At 45.3% G+C, this 24,173-nt stretch overlaps 1 protein-coding gene across 8 annotated transcripts in view; it reads right to left on the minus strand.

Annotated features, from left to right (window-relative positions):
- The window catches only part of ARHGEF9 (Cdc42 guanine nucleotide exchange factor 9), a 735,112-nt gene that overhangs the window by 16,920 nt on the left and 694,019 nt on the right, over positions 1-24,173 (minus strand). For 7 of the 8 annotated variants that reach the window (XM_063937199.1, XM_063937201.1, XM_063937203.1 and 4 more), the window contains 2 exons: positions 18,803-19,046; positions 2,521-2,589 (listed from right to left, as the gene is read on the minus strand). In XM_063937199.1, coding sequence (XP_063793269.1) covers positions 2,521-2,589; positions 18,803-19,046 — 313 coding nt within the window. The remainder of the gene's footprint in view (positions 1-2,520; positions 2,590-18,802; positions 19,047-24,173) is intronic. The other variant, XM_063937200.1, reaches the window with a different exon arrangement.

The raw sequence follows: 24,173 nt of genomic DNA on the forward strand, positions 1-24,173 counted from the left end.
AGCAGCTTTAGCCCATTTGTTCAATAAAAGCAGCAGGCACACTTACTAGTGGCGTGCTGTCACGTGTGCTCACTCAAAGGAACGTCCTACAGTTTGTCTGCAGAGTTCACTTGCTTTACGCATCATGCGTGTCATTACACTGCAAAGTACTGCACAGACAGCTGATGATACTTAAACCCTTTAGTGCCAGAGGGACATACAATTCAATTTAAGCAGTTAATCTAATAGAATGCATCCCTAAAAGGTGATGACATGAGGCATGGTGACAGCCAGGCGTAGCAGTTACTATTGAAGTCTGTAACAAATAGCTCATTTTATGACTGTGTTTTACTTATAGAATCTAATGATAGATAGTAAAGGGAGGTCAATAAACAATGCCAACAAAAGGCAGCTAGCAATATATGAGCATTTGTTTTACAACATTAAGGAGCAGTAATAGAAAACGTTCAAAGTAACAGAAAACGTTCAAAGCTACTGCTATTAAATATAACACACAATACCTATCCTGCGACCAATGCATACCAATAATACACGATGCCCAATAATACATGATGCCTATCCTGTGACCAATGCCTACCAATAATACAATACATGATGCCTATCCTGTGACCAATGCCTACCAATAATACATGATGCTATCCTGTGACCAATGCCTACCAATAATACATGATGCTATCCTGTGACCAATGCCTACCAATAATACATGATGCCTATCCTGTAACCAATGCCTACCAATAATACATGATGCCTATCCTGTGCCCAATGCCTACCAATAATACATTATGCCTATCCTGTGACCAATGCCTACCAATAATACATGATGCAATCCTGTGACCAATGCCTACCAATAATACATGATGCTATCCTGTGACCAATGCCTACCAATAATACATGATGACTATCCTGTGACCAATGCCTACCAATAATACATGATGCCTATCCTGTGACCAATGCCTACCAATAATACATGATGCCTATCCTGTGACCAATGCCTACCAATAATACATGATGCCTATCCTGTGACCAATGCCTACCAATAATACATGATGCAATCCTGTGACCAATGCCTACCAATAATACATGATGCCTATCCTGTGACCAATGCCTACCAATAATACATGATGTCTATCCTGTGACCAATGCTTACCAATAATACATGATGCCTATCCTGTGACCAATGCCTACCAATAATACATGATGCCTATCCTGTGACCAATGCCTACCAATAATACATGATGTCTATCCTGTGACCAATGCTTACCAATAATACATGATGACTATCCTTCGATGAATGCATAATTATAATACATGATGCTTATGCGACCAATGCCTACCAATAATACATCCTGCGACCAATGCATACCAATAATACTGTGACCAATGCATACCAATAATACATGATGCCTATCCTGTGACCAGTGCTTACCAATAATACATGATGACTATCCTGCGATGAATGCATACTTATAATACATGATGCTTATCCTGCGACCAATGCCTACCAATAATACATGATGCCATTCCTGCGACGAATGCATACTTATAATACATGATGCTTATCCTGCGACCAATGCCTACCAATAATACATGATGCTATCCTGTAACCAATGCCTACCAATAATACATGATGCCTATCCTGTGACCAATGCCTACCAATAATACATGATGCCTATCCTGTGACCAATGCCTACCAATAATACATGATGCTATCCTGTGACCAATGCCTACCAATAATACATGATGCCTATCCTGTGACCAATGCCTACCAATAATACATGATGTCTATCCTGTGACCAATGCTTACCAATAATACATGATGCCTATCCTGTGACCAATGCCTACCAATAATACATGATGCCTATCCTGTGACCAATGCCTACCAATAATACATGATGTCTATCCTGTGACCAATGCTTACCAATAATACATGATGACTATCCTTCGATGAATGCATAATTATAATACATGATGCTTATGCGACCAATGCCTACCAATAATACATCCTGCGACCAATGCATACCAATAATACTGTGACCAATGCATACCAATAATACATGATGCCTATCCTGTGACCAGTGCTTACCAATAATACATGATGACTATCCTGCGATGAATGCATACTTATAATACATGATGCTTATCCTGCGACCAATGCCTACCAATAATACATGATGCCATTCCTGCGACGAATGCATACTTATAATACATGATGCTTATCCTGCGACCAATGCCTACCAATAATACATGATGCCATTCCTGCGACCAATACATACCAATAATACATGATGCCTATCCTGCGACCAATGTATACCATTGATCAAGAAAATAAAACAAATGTTTACAGTATAACCAGAATGATAGAAAAATGCCTTACAGTTTATTAACCTGTATTAATATTAAATTTAGTTGGAGTAGACTTTTTTACAACCATTTACTTAAGTGGAAATATTAATGAGCCATATGAGCAACATTCTGTGCTGCGGCCTGCTCCAGCGGTGGTACGTCATTCACAGGTCATACCTTTCTGCTTGGTCACTTTCCGCACAGTCATTGCCGCTTGCCTCTTCTGATACTCGGAGATTTCAAATCCTAAAAGGGGGAGACAGAGCACTGCTGTAACTTCCGAAAAATCACTTTTGGTTTCTCCAGTCCCTCTAAAACAGTCACACTCTAGATTTTTAAAGTCCAAGAAAAGTGGGGGAAGGTGGTCGTGTAACTTACAGTATGTGCATTACACATAGATAGCTTTATTCACATTCTGCAAACCGCTCACACCGAGAGTACCTATCTGGCCAAACATAACAGTGCACTATTATTATTGTACAAACTCTTAGGTATCTCGTTAACTTTCTTTGTGAGTTAATCGCAGTCAAAGACTCAGACATTCATAAAAATAATAGGATTTTACTCACCGGTAAATCTATTTCTCGTAGTCCGTAGTGGATGCTGGGAACTCCGTAAGGACCATGGGGAACAGCGGCTCCGCAGGAGACTGGGCACAACTAAAAGAAAGCTTTTAGACTACCTGGTGTGCACTGGCTCCTCCCACTATGACCCTCCTCCAAGCCTCAGTTAGGATACTGTGCCCGGAAGAGCTGACACAATAAGGAAGGATTTTGAATCCCGGGTAAGACTCATACCAGCCACACCAATCACACTGTATAACTTGTGATACTATACCCAGTTAACAGTATGAAATATAACTGAGCCTCTCAACAGATGGCTCAACAATAACCCTTAGTTAGGCAATAACTACATACAAGTATTGCAGACAATCCGCACTTGGGATGGGCGCCCAGCATCCACTACGGACTACGAGAAATAGATTTACCGGTGAGTAAAATCTTATTTTCTCTGACGTCCTAGTGGATGCTGGGAACTCCGTAAGGACCATGGGGATTATACCAAAGCTCCCAAACGGGCGGGAGAGTGCGGATGACTCTGCAGCACCGAATGAGAGAACTCAAGGTCCTCCTCAGCCAGGGTATCAAATTTGTAGAATTTTGCAAACATGTTTGCCCCTGACCAAGTTGCAGCTCTGCAAAGTTGTAAAGCCGAGACCCCTCGGGCAGCCGCCCAAGATGAGCTCACTTTCCTCGTGGAATGGGCTTTTACTGATTTAGGATGCGGCAATCCAGCCGCCGAATGCTCCAGCTGAATTGTGCTACAAATTCAGCGAGCAATAGTCTGCTTAGAAGCAGGAGCACCTATTTTGTTGGGTGCCTACAGGATAAAAAGCGAGTCAGTTTTCCTGACTCCAGCCGTCCTGGAAATATAAATTTTTAAGGCCCTGACTACGTCCAGTAACTTGGAATCTTCCAAGTCCCTAGTAGCCGCAGGCACTACAATAGGTTGGTTTAAGTGAAAAGCTGATACCACCTTAGGGAGAAACTGGGGACGAGTCCTCAATTCTGCCCTATCCATATGGAAAATCAGATAAGGGCTTTTACATGACAAAGCCGCCAATTCTGACACACGCCCGGCCGAAGCCAAGGCCAATAACATGACCACTTTCCACGTGAGATATTTCAAATCCACAGTTTTAAGTGGCTCAAACCAATGTGATTTTAGGAAACTCAACACCACGTTGAGATCCCAAGGTGCCACAGGAGGCACAAAAGGGGGCTGAATATGTAGCACTCCCTTTACAAATGTCTGAACTCCAGGCAGTGAAGCCAGTTCTTTCTGGAAGAAAATCGACAGAGCCGAAATCTGGACCTTAATGGAACCCAAGTTTAGGCCCATAGTCACTCCTGACTGTAGGAAGTGCAGAAAACGACCCAGCTGAAATTCCTCTGTTGGGGCCTTCCTGGCCTCACACCACGTAACATATTTTCGCCAAATACGGTGATAATGGTTTGCGGTTACTTCTTTCCTGGCTTTTATCAGCGTAGGAATGACTTCCTCCGGAATACCTTTTTCCTTTAGGATCCGGAATTCAACCGCCATGCCGTCAAACGCAGCCGCGGTAAGTCTTGGAAGAGACAGGGCCCCTGCTGTAGCAGATCCTGTCTGAGCGGTAGAGGCCATGGGTCCTCTGATATCATTTCTTGAAGTTCTGGGTACCAAGCTCTTCTTGGCCCATCCGGAACCACGAGTATCGTTCTTACTCCTCGTTTTCTTATTATTCTCAGTACCTTTGGTATGAGAGGCAGAGGAGGGAATACATAAACCGACTGGTACACCCACGGTGTCACTAGAGCATCCACAGCTATTGCCTGAGGGTCCCTTGACCTGGCGCAATATCTAGTTTTTTGTTTAGGCGGGACGCCATCATGTCCACCTGTGGCCTTTCCCAACGGTTAACCAACAGTTGGAAGACTTCTGGATGAAGTCCCCACTCTCCCGGGTGTATGTCGTGTCTGCTGAGGAAGTCTGCTTCCCAGTTGTCCACTCCCGGAATGAACACTGCTGACAGTGCTAAGACGTGATTCTCCGCCCATCGGAGAATCCTTGTGGCTTCTGCCATCGCCATCCTGCTTCTTGTGCCGCCCTGTCGGTTTACAAGGGCGACTGCCGTGATGTTGTCTGATTGGATCAGTACCGGCTGGTTTTGAAGCAGAGGCCTTGCCAGACTTAGGGCATTGTAAATGGCCCTCAGTTCCAGAATATTTATGTGTAGGGACGACTCCTGACTTGACCAAAGTCCTTGGAAATTTCTTCCCTGTGTGACTGCCCCCCAGCCTCGAAGGCTGGCATCCGTGGTTACCAGAACCCAGTCCTGTATGCCGAATCTGCGGCCCTCTTGAAGATGAGCACTCTGCAGCCACCACAGTAGAGATACCCTGGTCCTTGGAGACAGGGTTATCAGCCGATGCATCTGAAGATGCGATCCCGACCACTTGTCCAAGAGATCCCACTGAAAGGTTCTTGCATGGAACCTGCCGAATGGAATTTTGCTTCGTAAGAAGCTACCATTTTTCCCAGGACTCGTGTGCAGTGATGCACCGATACCTGTTTTGGTTTCAGGAGGTCTCTGACTAGAGATGACAGCTCCTTGGCTTTCTCCTGCGGGAGAAACACTTTTTTCTGTTCTGTGTCCAGAATCATCCCCAGGAACAGTAGGCGTGTGGTAGGAACCAGCTGTGACTTTGGAATGTATAGAATCCATCCGTGCTGTTGTAGCACTTCCCGAGATAGTGCTACTCCGACCAACAACTGCTCCTTTTGACCTCGCCTTTATAAGGAGATCGTCCAAGTACGGGATAATTAAAACTCCCTTTTTTCGAAGGAGTATCATAATTTCTGCCATTACCTTGGTAAAGACCCTCGGTGCCGTGGACAGTCCAAACGGCAGTGTTTGGAATTGGTAATGGCAATCCTGTACCACAAATCTGAGGTACTCCTGGTGAGGATGGTAATGGGGACATGTAGGTAAGCATCCTTGATGTCCAGGGATACCATGTAATCCCCCTCCTCCAGGCTTGCAATAACCGCCCTGAGCGATTCCATCTTGAACTTGAATTTTTTTATGTATGTGTTCAAGGATTTCAAATTTAAAATGGGTCCCACCGAACCGTCCGGTTTCAGTACCACAAACAGTGTGGAATAGTAACCCCGTCCTTGTTGAAGTAGGGGCACCTTGACTATCACCTGCTGGGAATACAGCTTGTGAATTGCCTCTAGCACAGCCTCCCTGCCTGAGGGAGTTGTCGGCAAGGCAGATTTGAGGAAACGGCGGGGGGGAGACGCCTCGAATTCCAGCTTGTACCCCTGAGATACTACTTGAAGGATCCAGGGATCCACCTGTGAGCGAGCCCACTGATCGTTTGAGGCGGCCCCCCACCGTACCTGGCTATGTGGAGCCCCCGCGTCATGCGGTGGACTCAGAGGAAGCGGGGGAAGAATGTTGATTCTGGGAACTGGCTGACTGGTGCAGCTTTTTCCCTCTTCCCTCGTCTCTGTGCAGAAAGGAAGCGCCTTTGACCCGCTTGCTTTTCTGAAGCCGAAAGGACTGTACCTGATAATACAGTGCTTTCTTAGGCTGTGAGGAAACCTGAGGTAAAAAATTTTCTTCCCAGCTGTTGCTGTGGATACGAGGTCCCAGAGACCATCCCCAAACAATTCCTCACCCTTATACGGCTCTATGTGCCTTTTAAAGTCAGTATCACCTGTCCAGTGTCGGGTCTCTAATACCCTCCTGACAGAATGGACATTGCATTAATTCTGAATGCCAGCCGGCAAAATATCCCTCTGTGCATCCCTCATATATAAGACGACGTCTTATGTTCGCAAAATAGTATCCCTGTTTGACAGGGTTACAGACCACGCTGCAGCAGCACTATCTGCAGGTCTCAGTCTAGTACCTGAGTGTGTAAATACAGACTTCAGGATAGCCTCCTGCTTTTTATCAGCAGGTACCTTCAAAGTGGCCGTATCCTAAGACGGCAGTGCCACCTTTTTTGACAAACGTGTGAGCGCCTTATCCACCCTAGGGGATATCTCCCAGCGTAACTTATCCTCTGGCGGGAAAGGGTACGCCATCAGTAACTTTTTAGAAATTACCAGTTTCTTATCGGGGGAACCCACGCTTTTTCACCCTTCATTCACTCATTTGATGGGGGAACAAAACACTGCCTGCTTTTTCTCCCCAAACATAAAACCCTTTTTTAGTGGTACTTGGGTTAATGTCAGAAATGTGTAACACATTTTTTATTGCCGGGATCATGTAACGGATGTTCCTAGTGGATTGTGTATATGTCTCAACCTCGTCGACACTGGAGTCAGACTCCGTGTCGACATCTGTGTCTGCCATCTGAGGGAGCGGGCGTTTTTGAGCCCCTGATGGCCTTTGAGACGCCTGGGCAGGCGTGGGCTGAGAAGCCGGCTGTCCCATAGCTGTTACGTCATCCAGCCTTTTATGTAAGGAGTTGACACTGTCGGTTTATACCTTCCACCTATCCATCCACTCTGGTGTCGGCCCCACAGGGGGCGACATCACATTTATCGGCATCTGCTCTGCCATCACATAAGCCTCCTCATCAAACATGTCGACACAGCCGTACCGACACACCGCACACACACAGGGAATGCTCTGACTGAGGACAGGACCCCACACAGCCCTTTGGGGAGACAGAGAGAGACTATGCCAGCACACACCAGAGCGCTATATAATTTAGGGATTAACACTATATTGAGTGAATTTTTCCCAATAGCTGCTTGTATATACAATATTGCGCCTAAATTTAGTGCCCCCCCTCTCTTTTTAACCCTTTGAGCCTGCAAACTACAGGGGAGAGCCTGGGGAGCTGTCTTCCAGCTGCACTGTGAAGAGAAGATGGCGCCAGTGTGCTGAGGGAGATAGCTCCGCCCCTTTTTCGCTGACTTTTCTCCCGATTTTTTATGGATTCCGGCAGGGGTATTTATCACATATATAGCCTCTGGGGCTATATATTGTGATATATTTGCCAGCCAAGGTGTTTTTATTGCTGCTCAGGGCAACCCCCCCCCCAGCGCCCTGCACCCTCAGTGACCGGAGTGTGAAGTGTGCATGAGGAGCAATGGCGCACAGCTGCAGTGCTGTGCGCTACCTTGGTGAAGACTGATGTCTTCTGCCGCCGATTTTCCGGACCTCTTCTTGCTTCTGGCTCTGTAAGGGGGACGGCGGCGCGGCTCCGGGAACGAACACCAAGGCCAGTTCCATGCGGTCGATCCCTCTGGAGCTAATGGTGTCCAGTAGCCTGAGAAGCCCAAGCTAGCTGCAAGCAGGTAGGTTCGCTTCTTCTCCCCTTAGTCCCTCGATGCAGTGAGCCTGTTGCCAGCAGGTCTCACTGTAAAATAAAAAACCTAAAATAAACTTTCTTTCTAGGAGCTCAGGAGAGCCCCTAGTGTGCATCCAGCTCGGCCGGGCACAGAAATCTAACTGAGGCTTGGAGGAGGGTCATAGTGGGAGGAGCCAGTGCACACCAGGTAGTCTAAAAGCTTTCTTTTAGTTGTGCCCAGTCTCCTGCGGAGCCGCTGTTCCCCATGGTCCTTACGGAGTTCCCAGCATCCACTAGGACGTCAGAGAAATTGTCTATTTTGCTTGAAAGTTGCCCTACTACTGTACCTAGGGGACAAACATTTAAGTTTGTCATTTTAAAATGGCCACGTAGAATATAGTGTATATATTGTATGCAGGAGTACCAATCCTAGGCTGTAATATCTGTGGTTGCAGCCTATGACTGGTCATCCCTATTCCACCCCCAGAGTGTCTCCCTACTGAAGCAGAGCAAATTTGCGCCCTGCGCCAGCCCCTGCTGTCATTATGTCACACAGAGGAGGAGGCCACCAGGGAGTATAGGAAGGCCTTAGGACACTCCGGCGGGCTGTACATGATGCAGGGTGTGTGCTAACAGCATCTCCAGCAGTACTCTCGCTCTCTCTGTTCCACGCTCTCTATGTACCCCATCTGTGTCACCCCTGTCTGTCTACCCCTCCCCTTAGAATGTAAGCTCTCACGAGTAGGGCCCTCTTCCCTCATGTGCTTATACTTTTCTTACTTTAATAATCCTCAACTGCCCAGATCCCACAGTTTTTTGACCACCTGGAACTTATCTCTATGTTTACTGATGTAGTTATGCTTAGTTGCCCTGTACTTGTCCTATATTGTATTCAACTGTAAGTCACTGTTTTCCTATTTTTTATGTGCATTTGTACTCTGTAATTGGGCGCTGCGGAACCCTTGTGGCGCCATATAAATAAAGGATAATAATAATAATACTACAGGCTGCAATGCTGTCTTTCTGAGTACCCTTCAGACCAAATGCATGTGTCATGGGGCAGCAATTGTGCCTCCCCAAGGGCCCAGTGCCCTGGGTGACGTCACCGCTCACCAACTCCTCGTCACTTCCCAGGTGACATGTTGTCAAAAGAGTATGCAATTTAGCATTTTAAATGTAGCAAAAAGAGAACGCTCTTTTACTTTGTTAGAAAAAAAATTTAATGTCTTTTTTCATTGGAAAGTATAGTACAGATGCAGTGGCTAACGCAGGAATTCTAGTGGGGGGGTTTTCAAATACAACTGACAATATGCCATTCTGTGGAACATTGGAGCAAGTGTGGGAATCTGGGAGAACGGTAGAAAAACCTAGTAACTACCCTGGACATTAATGTAAATATTAGTATTTTTATACACTGGATACTGTATGGAATACAGTATTAATATTCATAGATTGTCTATAGTATAGGCTGCATCAAACATATTTCAATAATATAAATAAGGCAAGTGGTCAGGAAAAGGTTAAACATACCATAATAAATAAATACACAAACATACTGTAATAGCACCAGCACTGCACATTCTAAGCACACAATCTACCACCGCATGATAAGGCTCCTGTCCCTTTTTGATAAATAGTTTCAGGGAGATTTTGCAGTAGAATGCTCTGCGCCACTGAGAGGGTGTGTCAGTCCCGCTCAAAGGGTGTATCTAGCTTCACCAATGCCACAATGAGGGGTGTCCTAAAGAACTAAGCGCAGCATAATGCCAGAGAGGGTTTGTTTGTGTATGGGTGTCTCTCATTTATATACATTACTTACATACTGTACATTTTTGTTAGCAGTTGGGCAAAACCATGTGCACTGCAGGGGAGGCAGATATAACATGTGCAGAGAGAGTTAGATTTGGGTGTGGTGTGTTCAATCTGCAATCTAATTTGCAGTGTAAAAATAAAGCAGCCAGTATTTACCCTGCACAGAAATAAAATAACCCACCCAAATCTAACTCTCTCTGCACATGTTATATCTGCCTCCCCTGCAGTGTACATGGTTTTACCCAACTGCTAAAAGAAATTCCTGCTGCGATCAACTTGGAATTACCCCCAATGTTCATCTGTCACAGCAGGCAGAGGTGTTTGCATCCCTGCGATGAGACTCTAGGACCCGTTCGGTCGGTAACTGCCAGCTGGATCACGAATGCGATCCATCCCAAATTAGGCCCCTTTTCCTCAATTTTGCTACTGCTTCCTCAATTTTGCATCTTACTTTGCTTATAGTGCACTAGGGGGGTCATTCCGTTCGCTAGCAGATTTCGGTCGCTGCGCAACGATCAGGCAAAAAATCAGCACTTCTGCGCATGCGGCGCAATGCGCACACACGTCGTACCATTACAACGAATGATGTAGTTTCACACAAGGACTAGCGAAGCTATTCAGTCGCACTGCTGCCGCAGAGTAATTGACAGGAAGAGGGCGTTTCTGGGTGTCAACTGACCGTTTTCAGGGAGTGTTCGGAAAAACGCAGGCGTGCCAGGAAAAATGCAGGCGTGGCTGGGCGAACGCAGGGCGTGTTCGTGACATCAAAACAGCAACTGAATAGTCTGAAGTGATCGCAAGCGCTGAGTAGGTCTGGAGCTACTCTGAAACTGCACAAAGTTTTTTTGTAGGTGCTCTGCGATCCTTTCGTTCGCACTTCTGCTAAGCTAACATACACTCCCAGTGGGCGGCGGAATAGCATTTGCACGGCTGCTAAAAACTGCTAGCGAGCGAACAACTTGGAATGACCCCCATGGTACTTAGGATTAGTGTATTTGTAGCAAAGGAATGGTATGAAGTCGCAGATTAAGTATAACGATGCATGCTACAGGTCACTTGTTTTGGACCTGTCTTTTGGCTTTTTACTCATAGGGGCATATCCAAATGGGTTCAAGGTTTTGGCAGCAAAAATGACTCACGCCCAATATTGGATTGCTACAGGTATGTGTGCTACTGATACCCACAGTATCCAAATTAAAAAATTGGTTGCAGTTTTTTTTCCAGCTAAAATCATGTGGGGTGATTTAAAAACAAAAAAAGATTGGATACTTACCTGTTTGTTCCAGCCGGTCAAGTGGTCTATACGGCCCCTGGTCATCTCACCTCCATCTTTTCACTGCAGAGGAGAATGCTGGAAGGGGAGGGGACTGCTTAGAGATGTAGTCCTCCCTGCTGCTACCTCCCTCCAGAAACACGGTGGTCACGCACGCACGCACGCACGCACGCACGCACGCACACACACACACACACACACACACACCTGGTGCCGAAGACCAGCCAGTAGGGATCCAGAGGAAGAAGACACCACTTCAGAAGGTAATAATTAGGAACTAATTAAGGTAAGTGGCAACTTGTAATTGCTTAACTGGATACAGGGGGGGGGGGGGGGGGGGTCCCGATGCGTGTCAAGCACAGCGAGCCCGCAAGGGGGACTCGCTGCTTCGCTATCAGGATTCCAGCAGACAGGATGCCGCTGTCGGTATAGTGGCAGACGGAATCCCATCTGTCGGGATATCATATGTATCCCTTCTTAGGCTAGTCCCTATAAAGCTGGAAGTGATGAAAACATTCCTCCTAATCAGTACAGTGCAGACAATAACCTCTCAGTGCTTATATTGAGTTGCTTCTATGCCCTTTTCCTTAGTTAGTATAGCATACACAAATACATGCCCACAAAAACAAATTAATAAAATGTATATCTACGTGCATTTGCAGATTAGACACTTGTACCTCTTTACTCTTAAAGAGGCGGAACAGGGGAGGAAAGGACAGTCACCATCCGATTATAGTGTGTATCAAAGGAGAAAAAGAAAGACTTTCATACCCATCTGAATATAATAAGGGTATCTTGGCATAATTGCAGGCCTGCACGGAGGCACCGATACACCTGGCAGTAGCCATATTACTTGCAGGTGCTAAGAGCTGATGAAAAAAACATGGATGATGATGAGGCTTGTCATAACAAGCTGGCAGCTTCTAATAATTGATCAAGGCTTCACCTCTGAAGAATGAGAATATTATGTGATTCTGTGGGGATATTTAGCGTACTGTACTTTTTTTTTTGCAGCTTTCATTTATACTGACTGTATTGCAGAGAGTTTATTTAAAGAGAACATTCAGTAATAGCAAATGTGTTTTTCGTTATTAAAACAAATGTTAATCAAATATCTGGTGCTTCTCATCTGAATGGGGTAAGTGTATCTGGCTGTGGCCTGTAAGTACACCTGACATAAGCCAGGCACTGATGCTATTGGTGCAGAGCTGTTTGCATCTTGAGATGCCTTGAACTAAGCATTCAGTAAAGGCATAAAATATGCTATTGTTATGTGTATCTTTTATTTGGAAGTGTTAGCCCTCTAGCATCTACTTAGTGTAAATGGTGGAATTGATATTAATCAGTTATTTGGTGTCCTTTCCTGTGCTTTACAGAACCTACACCAGAAGAAACTGTACGTTCCATTAGGCATGTAATAAGTAGCAAGCTGTCTTTAGAAAGTTTGATGCAAGTTATTTGGGGGGTTATTCAGAGTTGATTGCAGCAGCAAATTTGTTAACAGTTGGGCAAAACCGTGGGGCTACTTCAGACCTGATCGCTGCTGTGCGTGTTCACACAGCAGCGATCAGGTCTGAAGTGCGCATGCGCCAGCGCCGCAGTGCGTCGGCGCTTGGTAGACAGCCGACGGCTGTCTTAGCCCTGCGATCGGCTCTGCCTGATTAACAGGCAGATACGGTCGCTGGGCGGGCCGGCAGTGATTGGTTGCCGTTTAGTGGGTGCGGTCCGGGCAACGCAGGTGTGTCCAGACCGTTGGGGAGGCAGGCCACGGCGGCTGCGTGACATCACACGCAGCCGCTGCGACCCGGGCAGCGACGAGTAGCTCCCTGCCAGTGTGCAGGAGCTGCGCTGGCCGGGTGCTACTCCCACAGTACAAAAGCATCGTCGCTGTGCGATGTTTTTGGACTTGTACAACCGAGTAGGGCCTGACATGCGGGGCTGACTGGCTCTGTGCTGGGCATCCACCCCCCCACGCATGTCAGGGAAGCTGATCGTAGATGTGCTAAATTTAGAACATCTACGATCAGGTCTGAATTACCCATTATGTGCACTGCAGGGGAGGCAGATATAACATTTGCAGAGCTAGTTAGATTTGGGTGGGCTATTTTGTCTCTGTGCAGGGTAAATACTGGCTGCTTTATTTTTACACTGCAATTTAGATTTCAGTTTGAACACACCCCACCCAAATCTAAAGGGCCCTACACACTGGCCGACATGACTGCACAATATGAACGATCTCGTTCATTAATGAACGAGATAACGTTCATATCGTGCAGTGTGGAGGCTCCAGCGATGAACGATGTGCGGCCCCGCGCTCGTTCATCGCTGGTCCCCCGTCGGCTGTACATGCAGGCCAATATGGACGATCTCGTCCATATTTGCCTGCACTTCAATGCAGCCGGGTGACGGGGGGAGTGAAGAAACTTCACTCCCCCCGTCACTGCCCCCCCCGCCGCCGGGTCGCCCATCGGCCGTATCCGCCGTCTGGCAGCTCGGCGGCGGATCGGCCAATGTGTAGGGCCTATAACTCTCTGTGCACATGTTATATCTGCCCCACCTGCACTGCACATGGTTTTGCCCAATTGCTAACAAATTTGCTGCTGCGATCAACTCTGAATTAACCCCTTGCTTCAGACAAATGGTAGTATAGTAAACTTATTACCTAAATGTTTCTCATTGCCACATGCTTCAAGAAATGCAACATACTGAATAATGACAAAAAAAGGCAAATGCAGTGCTTTCTTATTACACTCATATCTATCAGAACTCATTATTGTGTCAAAATAAGCCCACTTACTTATGTAAATAAGGTTAGTAATCCACAAATATCCATTCTTTAAACCTTGCCTACAGACATGCCCATATACAGTTATCTTCAAATCACATCAAATAGACCCATTTAACACACCAAGGGGTAAATTTACTAAGATGGGAGTTCTATTTCAGATGGGATGTTGCCCATAGCAACCAATCAGATCCTACTTCTCATTTATCTAGCACCTTCTAGAAGATAATACCTGGTATCTGATTGGTTGCTATGGGCAACATCCCATCTGAAATAGAACTCCCATCTTAGTAAATTTACCCCCAAGACTTTGTGCCTTAGCTGCATCACAACACTAACCTTAAGTACTTAGGGGGGTCATTCAGAGTTGATCGCTAGCTGCCGTTGTTCACAGCGCAGCGATCAGGCTAAAAATCGGCATTTCTGCGCATGCGTATGCACCGCAATGCACACGCGCAACGTACGGGTACAAAGTCCTTTGTGGTTTTGCACAGGTTCTAGCGACGTTTTCATTCGCACTGGCGGCCGCAAGAAGATTGACAGGAAAGGGGTGTTTCTGGGTGTCAACTGACCATTTTCAGGGAGTGCTTAGATAAACGCAGGCGTGCCAGGTAAAACACAGGCGTGGCTGGGCGAACGCTGGGCGCGTGTGTGACGTCAAAAGCCAACCCTCCAACCGTAGAATCAACGCACACGAACAGTAAGTACAGGGCTGGTCTTGTTTTGCACAAAGTGTGTTTGCAGGCGCTCTGCTGCACAGGCGTTCGCACTTCTGCAAAGCGAAAATACACTCCCGGTGGGTGGTGACAATGCATTTGCACAGCTGCTAAAAACTGCTAGCATGCGATCAACTCGGAATGACCCCCTTTGTACACTGTAAGTGAACTAAGATGCAAAATTATTTTAAAAAAAATAGCAAGATGGATGAAAAAATACACAGTCCAGGTCAAAAGGGCAAAAGACAGGTACAAAACAAGTGACTGTCACCATGCATCGTTAAACTTAATCTGCGACTTTACACCAATTTCTTTGGAATAAAAATGCCACTCTCACTGTCCAGGTTGTGTGAGTTATTTCTCTACAAGCTTTGATAAATACCATCCTAAGTACCTAGTGTACTAGACTAAGGGGGTCATTCCAAGTTGATCGCTCTCGCTAGCTACTTTTAGCAGCCGTGCAAACGCATAGTCGCCGCCCACGGGGGAGTGTATTTTCGCTTTGCAGAAGTGCGAACGCCTGTGCAGCAGAGCGCCTGCAAACACATTTTGTGCAAAACAAGACTAGCCCTGTAGTTACTTATCCTGTAGGATGATTGCTGCGACGAGTGACACGCTAATGACGTCAGATACCCACCCAGCAAACGCCCGGCCACGCCTGCATTTTTCCAAGCACTCCCAGAAAACGGTCAGTTGACACCCAGAAATGCCCTCTTCCTATCAATCTCCTTGTGATCGGCTGTGCGACTGAAAGCTTCGCTAGAACCTGTACAAAACCACGATGCTCTTTGTACCCGTACGTTGCGCATGCGCATTGCGGTGCATGCACAGATTAGCCATTTTTTTCACTGATCGCTATGCAGAGAACAACGGCAGCTAGCGATTAACTCTGAATGACCCCCTAAAAACAAGAATCAAAATTGAGGAAAAAGTAGCACACTGGGGAAAAGGAAAGCAGTCTGTGAAAAAAGGGAAAATACACGTCCAATACGAGTGACCTGCACCATGCATAATTATGCTTTATATGCAACTTTATACTAACTCTTTTACGACAGAAAAACTACTTCTAAATCCCTAGTATTCTATATGCGAACTTAGATGACCTAAATTCCTAGAATTCTATATGCGAACTCAGACGCCCTAAAAACCTAGCATTTTATATTATTTAGACACCCTAAATCCCTAGCATTCTATATGCGAACTCAGACACCCTAAATACCCAGCATTCTATATGCGAACTCAGACACCCTAAATACCCAGCATTCTATATGCGAACTCAGATGCCCTAAATACATAGCATTCTATATGCGAATTCAGATACCCTTAATACCCAGCATTCTATATGCGAACTTAGGACCCTAAATCCCTAGCATTCTATATGTGAATTTAGGACGCCCTAAATCTCTAGCATTCTATATGCGAACTTAGGACGCCCTAAATCCCTAGCATTCTATATGCGAATTTAGATGCCCTAAATCGCTAGCATTCTATATGCAAACTCAGACACCCCAAATTCCTAGCGTTTTATATACAGTTCAAATTTAGACGCCCTAAATCCCTAGCATTCTATATGTGAACTTAGACACCCTAAATATCCAGAATTCTAAATGTGAACTTAGGCACCCTAAATCTCTAGCATTCACTTGGCAAGATTCAAATCTTCTGTCCCCCCCTCCTGCCCCCATCGGGCCCGCCAGCAGTATTCAAATGTTACTGCGATAATCAGCATTCACCCATGGGTGGTGAGCTGAAACGTGCAAAAAGTGACCCGTTTGGACGTCAAAACGGTACTTTTCATGATCGCGCCCATGTGTTTAGTCGGGTTTAGCTGCTTTACGCGGCTAAACCCGTCTCTCATGGGCGCAATCAGCGCGATAACGGGGGGCCATAGAATATCGCCCCGCGGCCTCCCGTCACTTTAGACGGGAGATCGGGGGTAATAAAAGATTTGAATCCCGCCCTATATGCAAATTTAGATGCCGTAAATACCCAGCATTCTAAATGCGAACTTAGACGCTCTAAATACATAGCATTCTATATGTGAATTTAGATGCCTTATATACCTAGCATTCTATATACGAATTTAGACGCATCATAACCCTAGCATTTTATATGTGAACTTAGACACCCTATGGGTGGACTTCAAATGTTTGAAAAGTCGGTTGGGAGTCTGTTTTTTCCTGTCTATTAGATAGGAGAAACTGACTTTTCAAACATTTGAATCTCCCCCAATATGTGAATTCAGACGCCCTAAATCCCTAGCATTCTATATGCAAACTCAGACACCCTAAATACCTAGCATTTTATATACTAATTTAGACGCCCTAAATCCCTAGCATTCTATATGCGAACTTAGACACCCTAAATCCCTAGCATTCTATATATGTGAATTCAGACGCCCTAAATCCCTAGCATTCTATATATGTGAATTCAGACACCCTAAATCACTAGCACTCTATTTGCGAACTTAGACACCCTAAATACCCAGCATTCTAAATGTGAATTTAGATGCCCTACAGTAAATCCCTAGCATTCTATATGCGAATTTAGATGCCCTAAATCCCTAGCATTCTATTTGCGAATTTAGACACTCTAAATACCCAGCATTCTAAATGTGAATTTAGACACCCTAAATACCTAGCATTCTAAATGTGAACTTAGAAGCCCTAAATCCCTAGCATTATATATGTGAACTTAGACACCCTAAATCCCTAGCATTCTATATGCGAATTTAGATGCCCTAAATCCCTAACATTTTATATTTATGAATTTAGACGCCCTACATCCCTAGATTTATATATGCAAACTCAGATGCCCTAAATACGCAGTATTTTATATGCTAATTTAGATGCCCTGAATCCCTAGCACTCTATATGCGAATTCAGACACCCTAAATTCCTAGCATTCTATATGCAAATTTAGATGTCCTAAATCCCTAGCATTCTACATGCTAACTTAGACACCCTAAGTACCCAGCATTCTATATGCGAACTTAGACACCCTAAATCCCTAGCATTCTATATGCGCTCAGATGCCCTAAATACCTAGCATTCTATATGTGAATTGAGATGCCCTAAATCCCTAGCATTCTACTGTATATGCGAACCTAGACACCCTAAATACACAGCATTCTAGATGTGAACTTAGACGCAAAAATGAAGGAAAAAGCAGTAAAATTAAGAAAAATTTCACAGCATGCATCTCATGCCTTATTGGGGGAAAGGGATAGGTTTATGAAAACACATCTGTATATTGATTAAATGTTTTATCCCTCCTGTAAATAATGAATGTTCTTCAAATTATTGATCAATTGTATATAGAGAGACATTTGTGCTGTATGAAAGCTATACACTACAGTAGGAAATATTTTACCCAACATTGATCTCACCAGTCCACACCTTATTTTACAGTGTATCTTGCAATATTAAGTAGCAAGTCCGGTCCTCCCAGCTAGTAGTTAATCTTCTTCATGCTCTTGCCTAGGGATCGCCATCGGTGGGGTGTCCATTGATGGTTGCCATCGATGATGCCATCAATGATCACCATCGATGGTACACAAACCATCTATGGTGAACCATTGATGGTTTGCACCACTCGATGGCCACCACTAAAAGGTGCTGACTGGTCCGCGGACCAATGAAAAACCAGGGGCAGGGCTTAGCGGGTGTCAGGGGTGGAGCTATGCTCCGTGTCCTGGCACCACATTAAAAAAAAAAGTATTTGGTTATACCTTTCCATCGATGGAGGGAAACCATCTGGTTCTCCCCCACCGATGGCAAAAATATTCTACATCGGCCATAAACCATCGATGATTTTTAATCATCGATGGTCGATGGCCATTCCTACTCTTGCCCCAGAGTCATTTTGTAAAGCACTACCTATAAGACTGCTACTGTACTAGTGACATTGATTAAACATACAGAAATTTGGTTTAAAATAAATGAAAAAGAATATAATATTTGCCCATGAGACACATAAATATTAGTATTCAGTCTGCCAAGCACAAGAGTATTACCAATCTTCTCATCTTCCTGCACCATCTTCCTCTCTTCCCGGAAGGCACGCAGCCATCTCAGCTTCTCCTCTAGCTTCTTGGCAAAGTAAAGGTGCATTTCCTCGGTTTCCTTGTTATGCAGTTTAAAGGCATTCTTCACATTCACATTGAAGTCCTCATCTCGTCCATCATCCACCTCTATAACCTCAAATTTATCCATGTCCATGCGACCCTTGTAGTAAAGGATGTCCCTCCGGATCAGGTCCTGTGAGCAGCACAATGGTGGGTTACAGCAAGACACTGCAAGATTATCTGATACAATGTTATATAATGTGAAAAGGACTAAACACCAATAATCTTTAGTACAATCCAGTAGCTCAGTAATGAAGGACTGCTCATCTGGAATATACAGTATTTCCAATTAAAAACTGTTTTTTTTTTAAATGCAATTGTAAATCACATAGGAATAATTGTTCAGCTGGGGGATAAAGCTTCAAGTGATATATTCACTTCAAAGACCATCTTCTTAGCTTTTTAATAAGCTTCATTCACATTGGTTAATCTCTATATACAGTATTTCCTAAACATGCTATCAATAATAATCAGTAGTTACATGTTTATGATGTGAGGATGTCTTTATTTCTATGTCATATTAAAAATATCCTTGTTGTCACCTCCAAGCTTTTCATAAGTGATGATACAACTTTATGCAGCAATTTAACACTCAAATGAAATAGACTTAAAGGTTGGTACACACTAGGCGATGTGCTCTATGAGCAACGTCACCACGTGTGTTCCCTTCCTTCCCTGCCAGAGCGGTCGGCGGCAGTGCGTACACACTGAGGGTTATGACGACAATATCGCTTAGTGACGTCACACCGCGGCTGGGCATGCACTTTTTGGATGACAGTGCTAGCCGCAAAGTGAGATAATTGTGGAGCACGCAGGAATAGCATCCCTCCTCTGCCTGATAATGACACAATGGCTTTTCCCCTTCTCATCTCCTGACGCAATGTTACCTGCTACATGTACAGCAGGGGTGGGGAACCTCCGGCCCGCGGTCCGTATAAGGCCCGCGAAGCCGTTTGGTCCGGCCCACCCGCTCCTCTCAGTGAGACATGCCGCCGCACAGTCCGGCGGCAGCGTGTCTCAGCTGTCACCACACGGAGGAGAGCGCGGCTATTGTCGGGCAGCGGCGGCGTGTAGGACTTGAAACCAGCCGCCGGTTCATGAGCCAATCAGAGCTTGCGGAACGGCAGCCAATCAGGAGCCGCGGCTGCCGGTCCGCGAGCTCTGATTGGCTCTCGAACCGGCGGCTGGTTTCAAGTCTTACACGCCGCCACCCAACATAGCAGCGCTCTCCTCCGTGTCCCCGCCAAAAGGATCTGTAAGCAGGATGGGGACGGGGGGGGGGGGGCATCTGTATACCTGGCACTGTGGGGGCATCTGTATACCTGGCACTGTGGGGGCATCTGTATACCTGGCACTGTGGGGGCATTTGTATACCTGGCACTGTGGGGGCATCTGTATGCCTGGCACTGTGAGGGGCATTTGTATACCTGGCACTGTGGGGGCATTTGTATACCTGGCACTGTGGGGGCATCTGTATACCTGGCACTGTGAGGGGCATTTGTATACCTGGCACTGCACTATTGGGGGCATATGTGTATCACGTCCCATTTTAACTGTCCACACCCATTTTTTTGGCGCGCGCCGGGGCAGACTTGTATGGCCCCCGAAGGATTTTATAAATATCCAAATGGCCCTCGGTAGAAAAAAGGTTTCCCACCCCTGATGTACAGTATAGCTCTATGCTTTAGTGTGCTGTTACATATAACACATACTTCTCAAAAAAGTACAGTCAAATGCACCATGGAGATGTCAGTGTCCAGTTCCGTCCTGTTATTATCAGACACACATAAGAGGTGTATGCCCTGTATGATACTTACCTACTTTATTAAACACCAATCCAGGACTTTCTGTAGGGGAGATGGATGTTGCCTGTGCAGTTGGCAGAGTGACGCAAATAGTGCCATTGCTCAGATTACACTGGCCAATGTTTGCTGAGAATTGGGTCAACATGCCCCACCACCTTCCTGCACATGTCACTAGGACATGGGCGGGATGCGTGAGGGTGACCTGCTCTCTCAGGAATCTTTCGGGACTCCCCGAAAATTGTGAGTCTCCTGGATGTACCATGAGAGGAGGGAAGTGTGCTCTGTACTATACCTTGGTAATTCGCATTGCAGCCAGATCTGAATAGGGTAAATAGTTATGGGTGCAGTTAATTCTAACATACAAGCAAGTAAATTATGTAGAAAATATGCTGCTATGGAGATTGATCCATTAAAAAAATATTACTTTAGGGTATCAATATTAACTTATACACCCAAATTACTGGTACTGTAAGCTAATTTCCAAAGTATTGTTGTTTAATATCTCTGATGCCTTTGGGTTTAAATACAGCACTTATACATGTCACCACCTTTGCAGCATCAAGGTAAACCTCTGAATTATGCAGACCCTGCCTAATACATCAATCACACTTACAAAATAGAGTGCTGTGAAAGACCAATTAATAGCTTCTTTTAAAAGTATGAAAGGTTCAAATCAGTCTCCTGCAGGTAACATGGGTTAAACTTAAAACAGCTACAGTAAGTTTCTTTCCACCAGAAAGCAGCAGAAAAAGCAGTAATGATTTGCCAATGATCTTATTATCAATTGTGTCATGTAAAGTGTCACAAGAAAATGGGTGTAATTCCTTATTGGGTACCAACACTTTGATATTTTTGCAGTTGTGCAATGTTCTAAGCACCAGTAAGGATAACAAATAAAAATATTACATAATTTTCTTTTGTATTTACAGCTAATTATTGGTCACATGGTAAGCACATTTTACCTACTGTGTTCTACCAGAATTCCACATTATAATGAAGCATAAATAATATACATGTAGTGACAGATAGAGATCAGCAGGATTACATATCTGGGCAAATCCTGATATTATAAACGCTATCAATGCATGCATTATTAAACGTCCATACTCTTGTAGGAGGGACAGCTGGTTGCTCAGTTCTTGCTCTTAGCTATGGACATATCTCAGTCACGATTACAAAGCTGCTGATCCAGAGGAAACTACAGAAAAGGAGGTAGGCATCACTGATAACTCCAGCTAAATGTCACCTATTTATATGCTGTCTACAGTATCAGTAGTTGCTTGGTTGTACAGTAATTGATGGGAAATGCCCGATGCCAGACTGGCTAAGAAACAAAGAGGAAAAGGAAAGAAGGAAAATCCTCTCTTGGGGAAGTCATGAAAGCATAAACTGCAATTATTTGGAGCAGATCCAAATGGATGCAAGAGACCATCTGGAATAGAGGTTTCTGCTGTTTTATACACTGACAGGCATGGTGCAGAAGGTTTGTGAGATAGCAAGGTGGCTAAGTGACATATAGCTGAGTGTGCAAGAAGCAACAAATATATCAGGAACTGACAATATAAACCACTGATGCGCCCTATGCAGGATTAAAGATGCACAGAGATACCGTATTCTTCAGTGGAAGAGCACACCACAGTCACATCATGTTGCTGACCATCTCAAATAAAAATCTTTAGTATTAAGCATTTGATGCAGGTGCTAAACAACATTGGGTAGAACAACACAGTATCTATTCAGATGATTGACAGTAACCATGTTGACACCACAATCTTGAAATGTGTCAAGCTGTGGTCGACATCTAAACTGTTGCTATGTGAAACGTCAACAGTCTGAGAAGGCCGTTAGGGTTAGGCACTGCCAGGAGTGTTAGGATTAGGCTGTGGGGGGAGGCTAGGGTTAGGCTGTGGGGAAGAGGGTTAGGATTAGGCTGTGGGGGGAGGCTAGGGTTAGGCTGTGGGTAATAGGGTTAGGATTAGGCTGTGGGGGGAGGCTAGGGTTAGGCTGTGGGGAAGAGGGTTAGGATTAGGCTGTGGGGGGAGGCTAGGGTTAGGCTGTGGGGAAGAGGGTTAGTATTAGGCTCTGGTGGGAGGCTAGGGTTAGGCTGTGGGGAAGAGGGTTAGGATTAGGCTGTGGGGGGAGGCTAGGGTTAGGCTGTGGGGAATAGGGTTAGGATTAGGCTGTGGGGGGAGGCTAGGGTTAGGCTGTGGGTAATAGGGTTAGGATTAGGCTGTGGGGAAGAGGGTTAGGATTAGGCTCATGGGGAAGGCTAGGGTTAGGCTGTGGGGAATAGGGTTAGGATTAGCCTGTGGGGGGAGGCTAGGGTTAGGCTGTGGGGAAGAGGGTTAGGATTAGGGATAGTGAGGAAAATACTCACCAGAATGCTGCTGCTGCTGAGACATCGCAGCCAGAATTGATCCTTGCGTGACCGCAAGGACCTGGATGAAGACCCTGGAGCCACTGCTGCCGCCGGAACAAGGTAAAACAGCACTAGACCACCAGGGATCATCATGTCAACATATGATCCATGCAGACATAGCGAATGTTGACATGAAAACTGTTGAGCAATCATACCCAGCCCTACAGAGTATGCACTATAATATGAAATGTTCCACCATAACTAGAAGCAGGCAGGGTGGGTGGTCATTTATCGGCATTAGAGGCTGCATAATATTACTCCATGAGGAGAAACTCACATTACTGTTACTTTCATTTTCATACATAACTCTCTCATACCGCTTTCACATCGCAATGCCGGGTCGCACCCGGGAATTGAAAATAGGTCCTTCCCAGGTACAACCCGGCATTGGACCCTATCACATTGGCTTCCTGACCCGGTAATATGCCGGGCCAGGTTGCTACTGCGGGTGGGGGGCGGAGTCTTCATCGGGAGCAGGTGCGGAGGCGTTGGGAGATGAGATCAGCAACCCGTTCACACTGCAGCTGACCCGGTAATAACCCTTCTTTATTCCCAGGTTTAAATAGCGGTTCAGGCGACCTGGGAATTCGGGTCTAACCCCTTTAACACCGCATAGCAACCCGCGTCGACCCGGCAAAATGCCGGATTGATACCGGGTTATTTGTGTGATGTGAAAGGGGTATTACTAAAATAACATTTGTCATACACATAACTTAAAGCTTTGGTGTTATAAAGCCAGAACTGATATTCATTACAGAGCATCAGTGTAGCACAGTGTTTGTCATTTTGTTATGTGCAATCATTATGGGGGTAATTCCAAGTTGATCGCAGCAGGAAATTTTTCAGCAGTTGGGCAAAATCATGTGCACTGCAGGGGGGGCAGATATAACATTTGCAGAGAGAGTTAGATTTGGGTGGGTTATTTTGTTTCTTTGCAGGGTAAATACTGTCTGCTTTTTTTTTTACACTGCAAATTAGATTGCAGATTGAACACACCACACCCAAATCTAACTCTCTCTGCACATGTTATATCTGC

This window comes from Pseudophryne corroboree, chromosome 8, assembly GCF_028390025.1.
Source record: "Pseudophryne corroboree isolate aPseCor3 chromosome 8, aPseCor3.hap2, whole genome shotgun sequence".
Lineage (NCBI taxonomy): Eukaryota > Metazoa > Chordata > Amphibia > Anura > Myobatrachidae > Pseudophryne > Pseudophryne corroboree.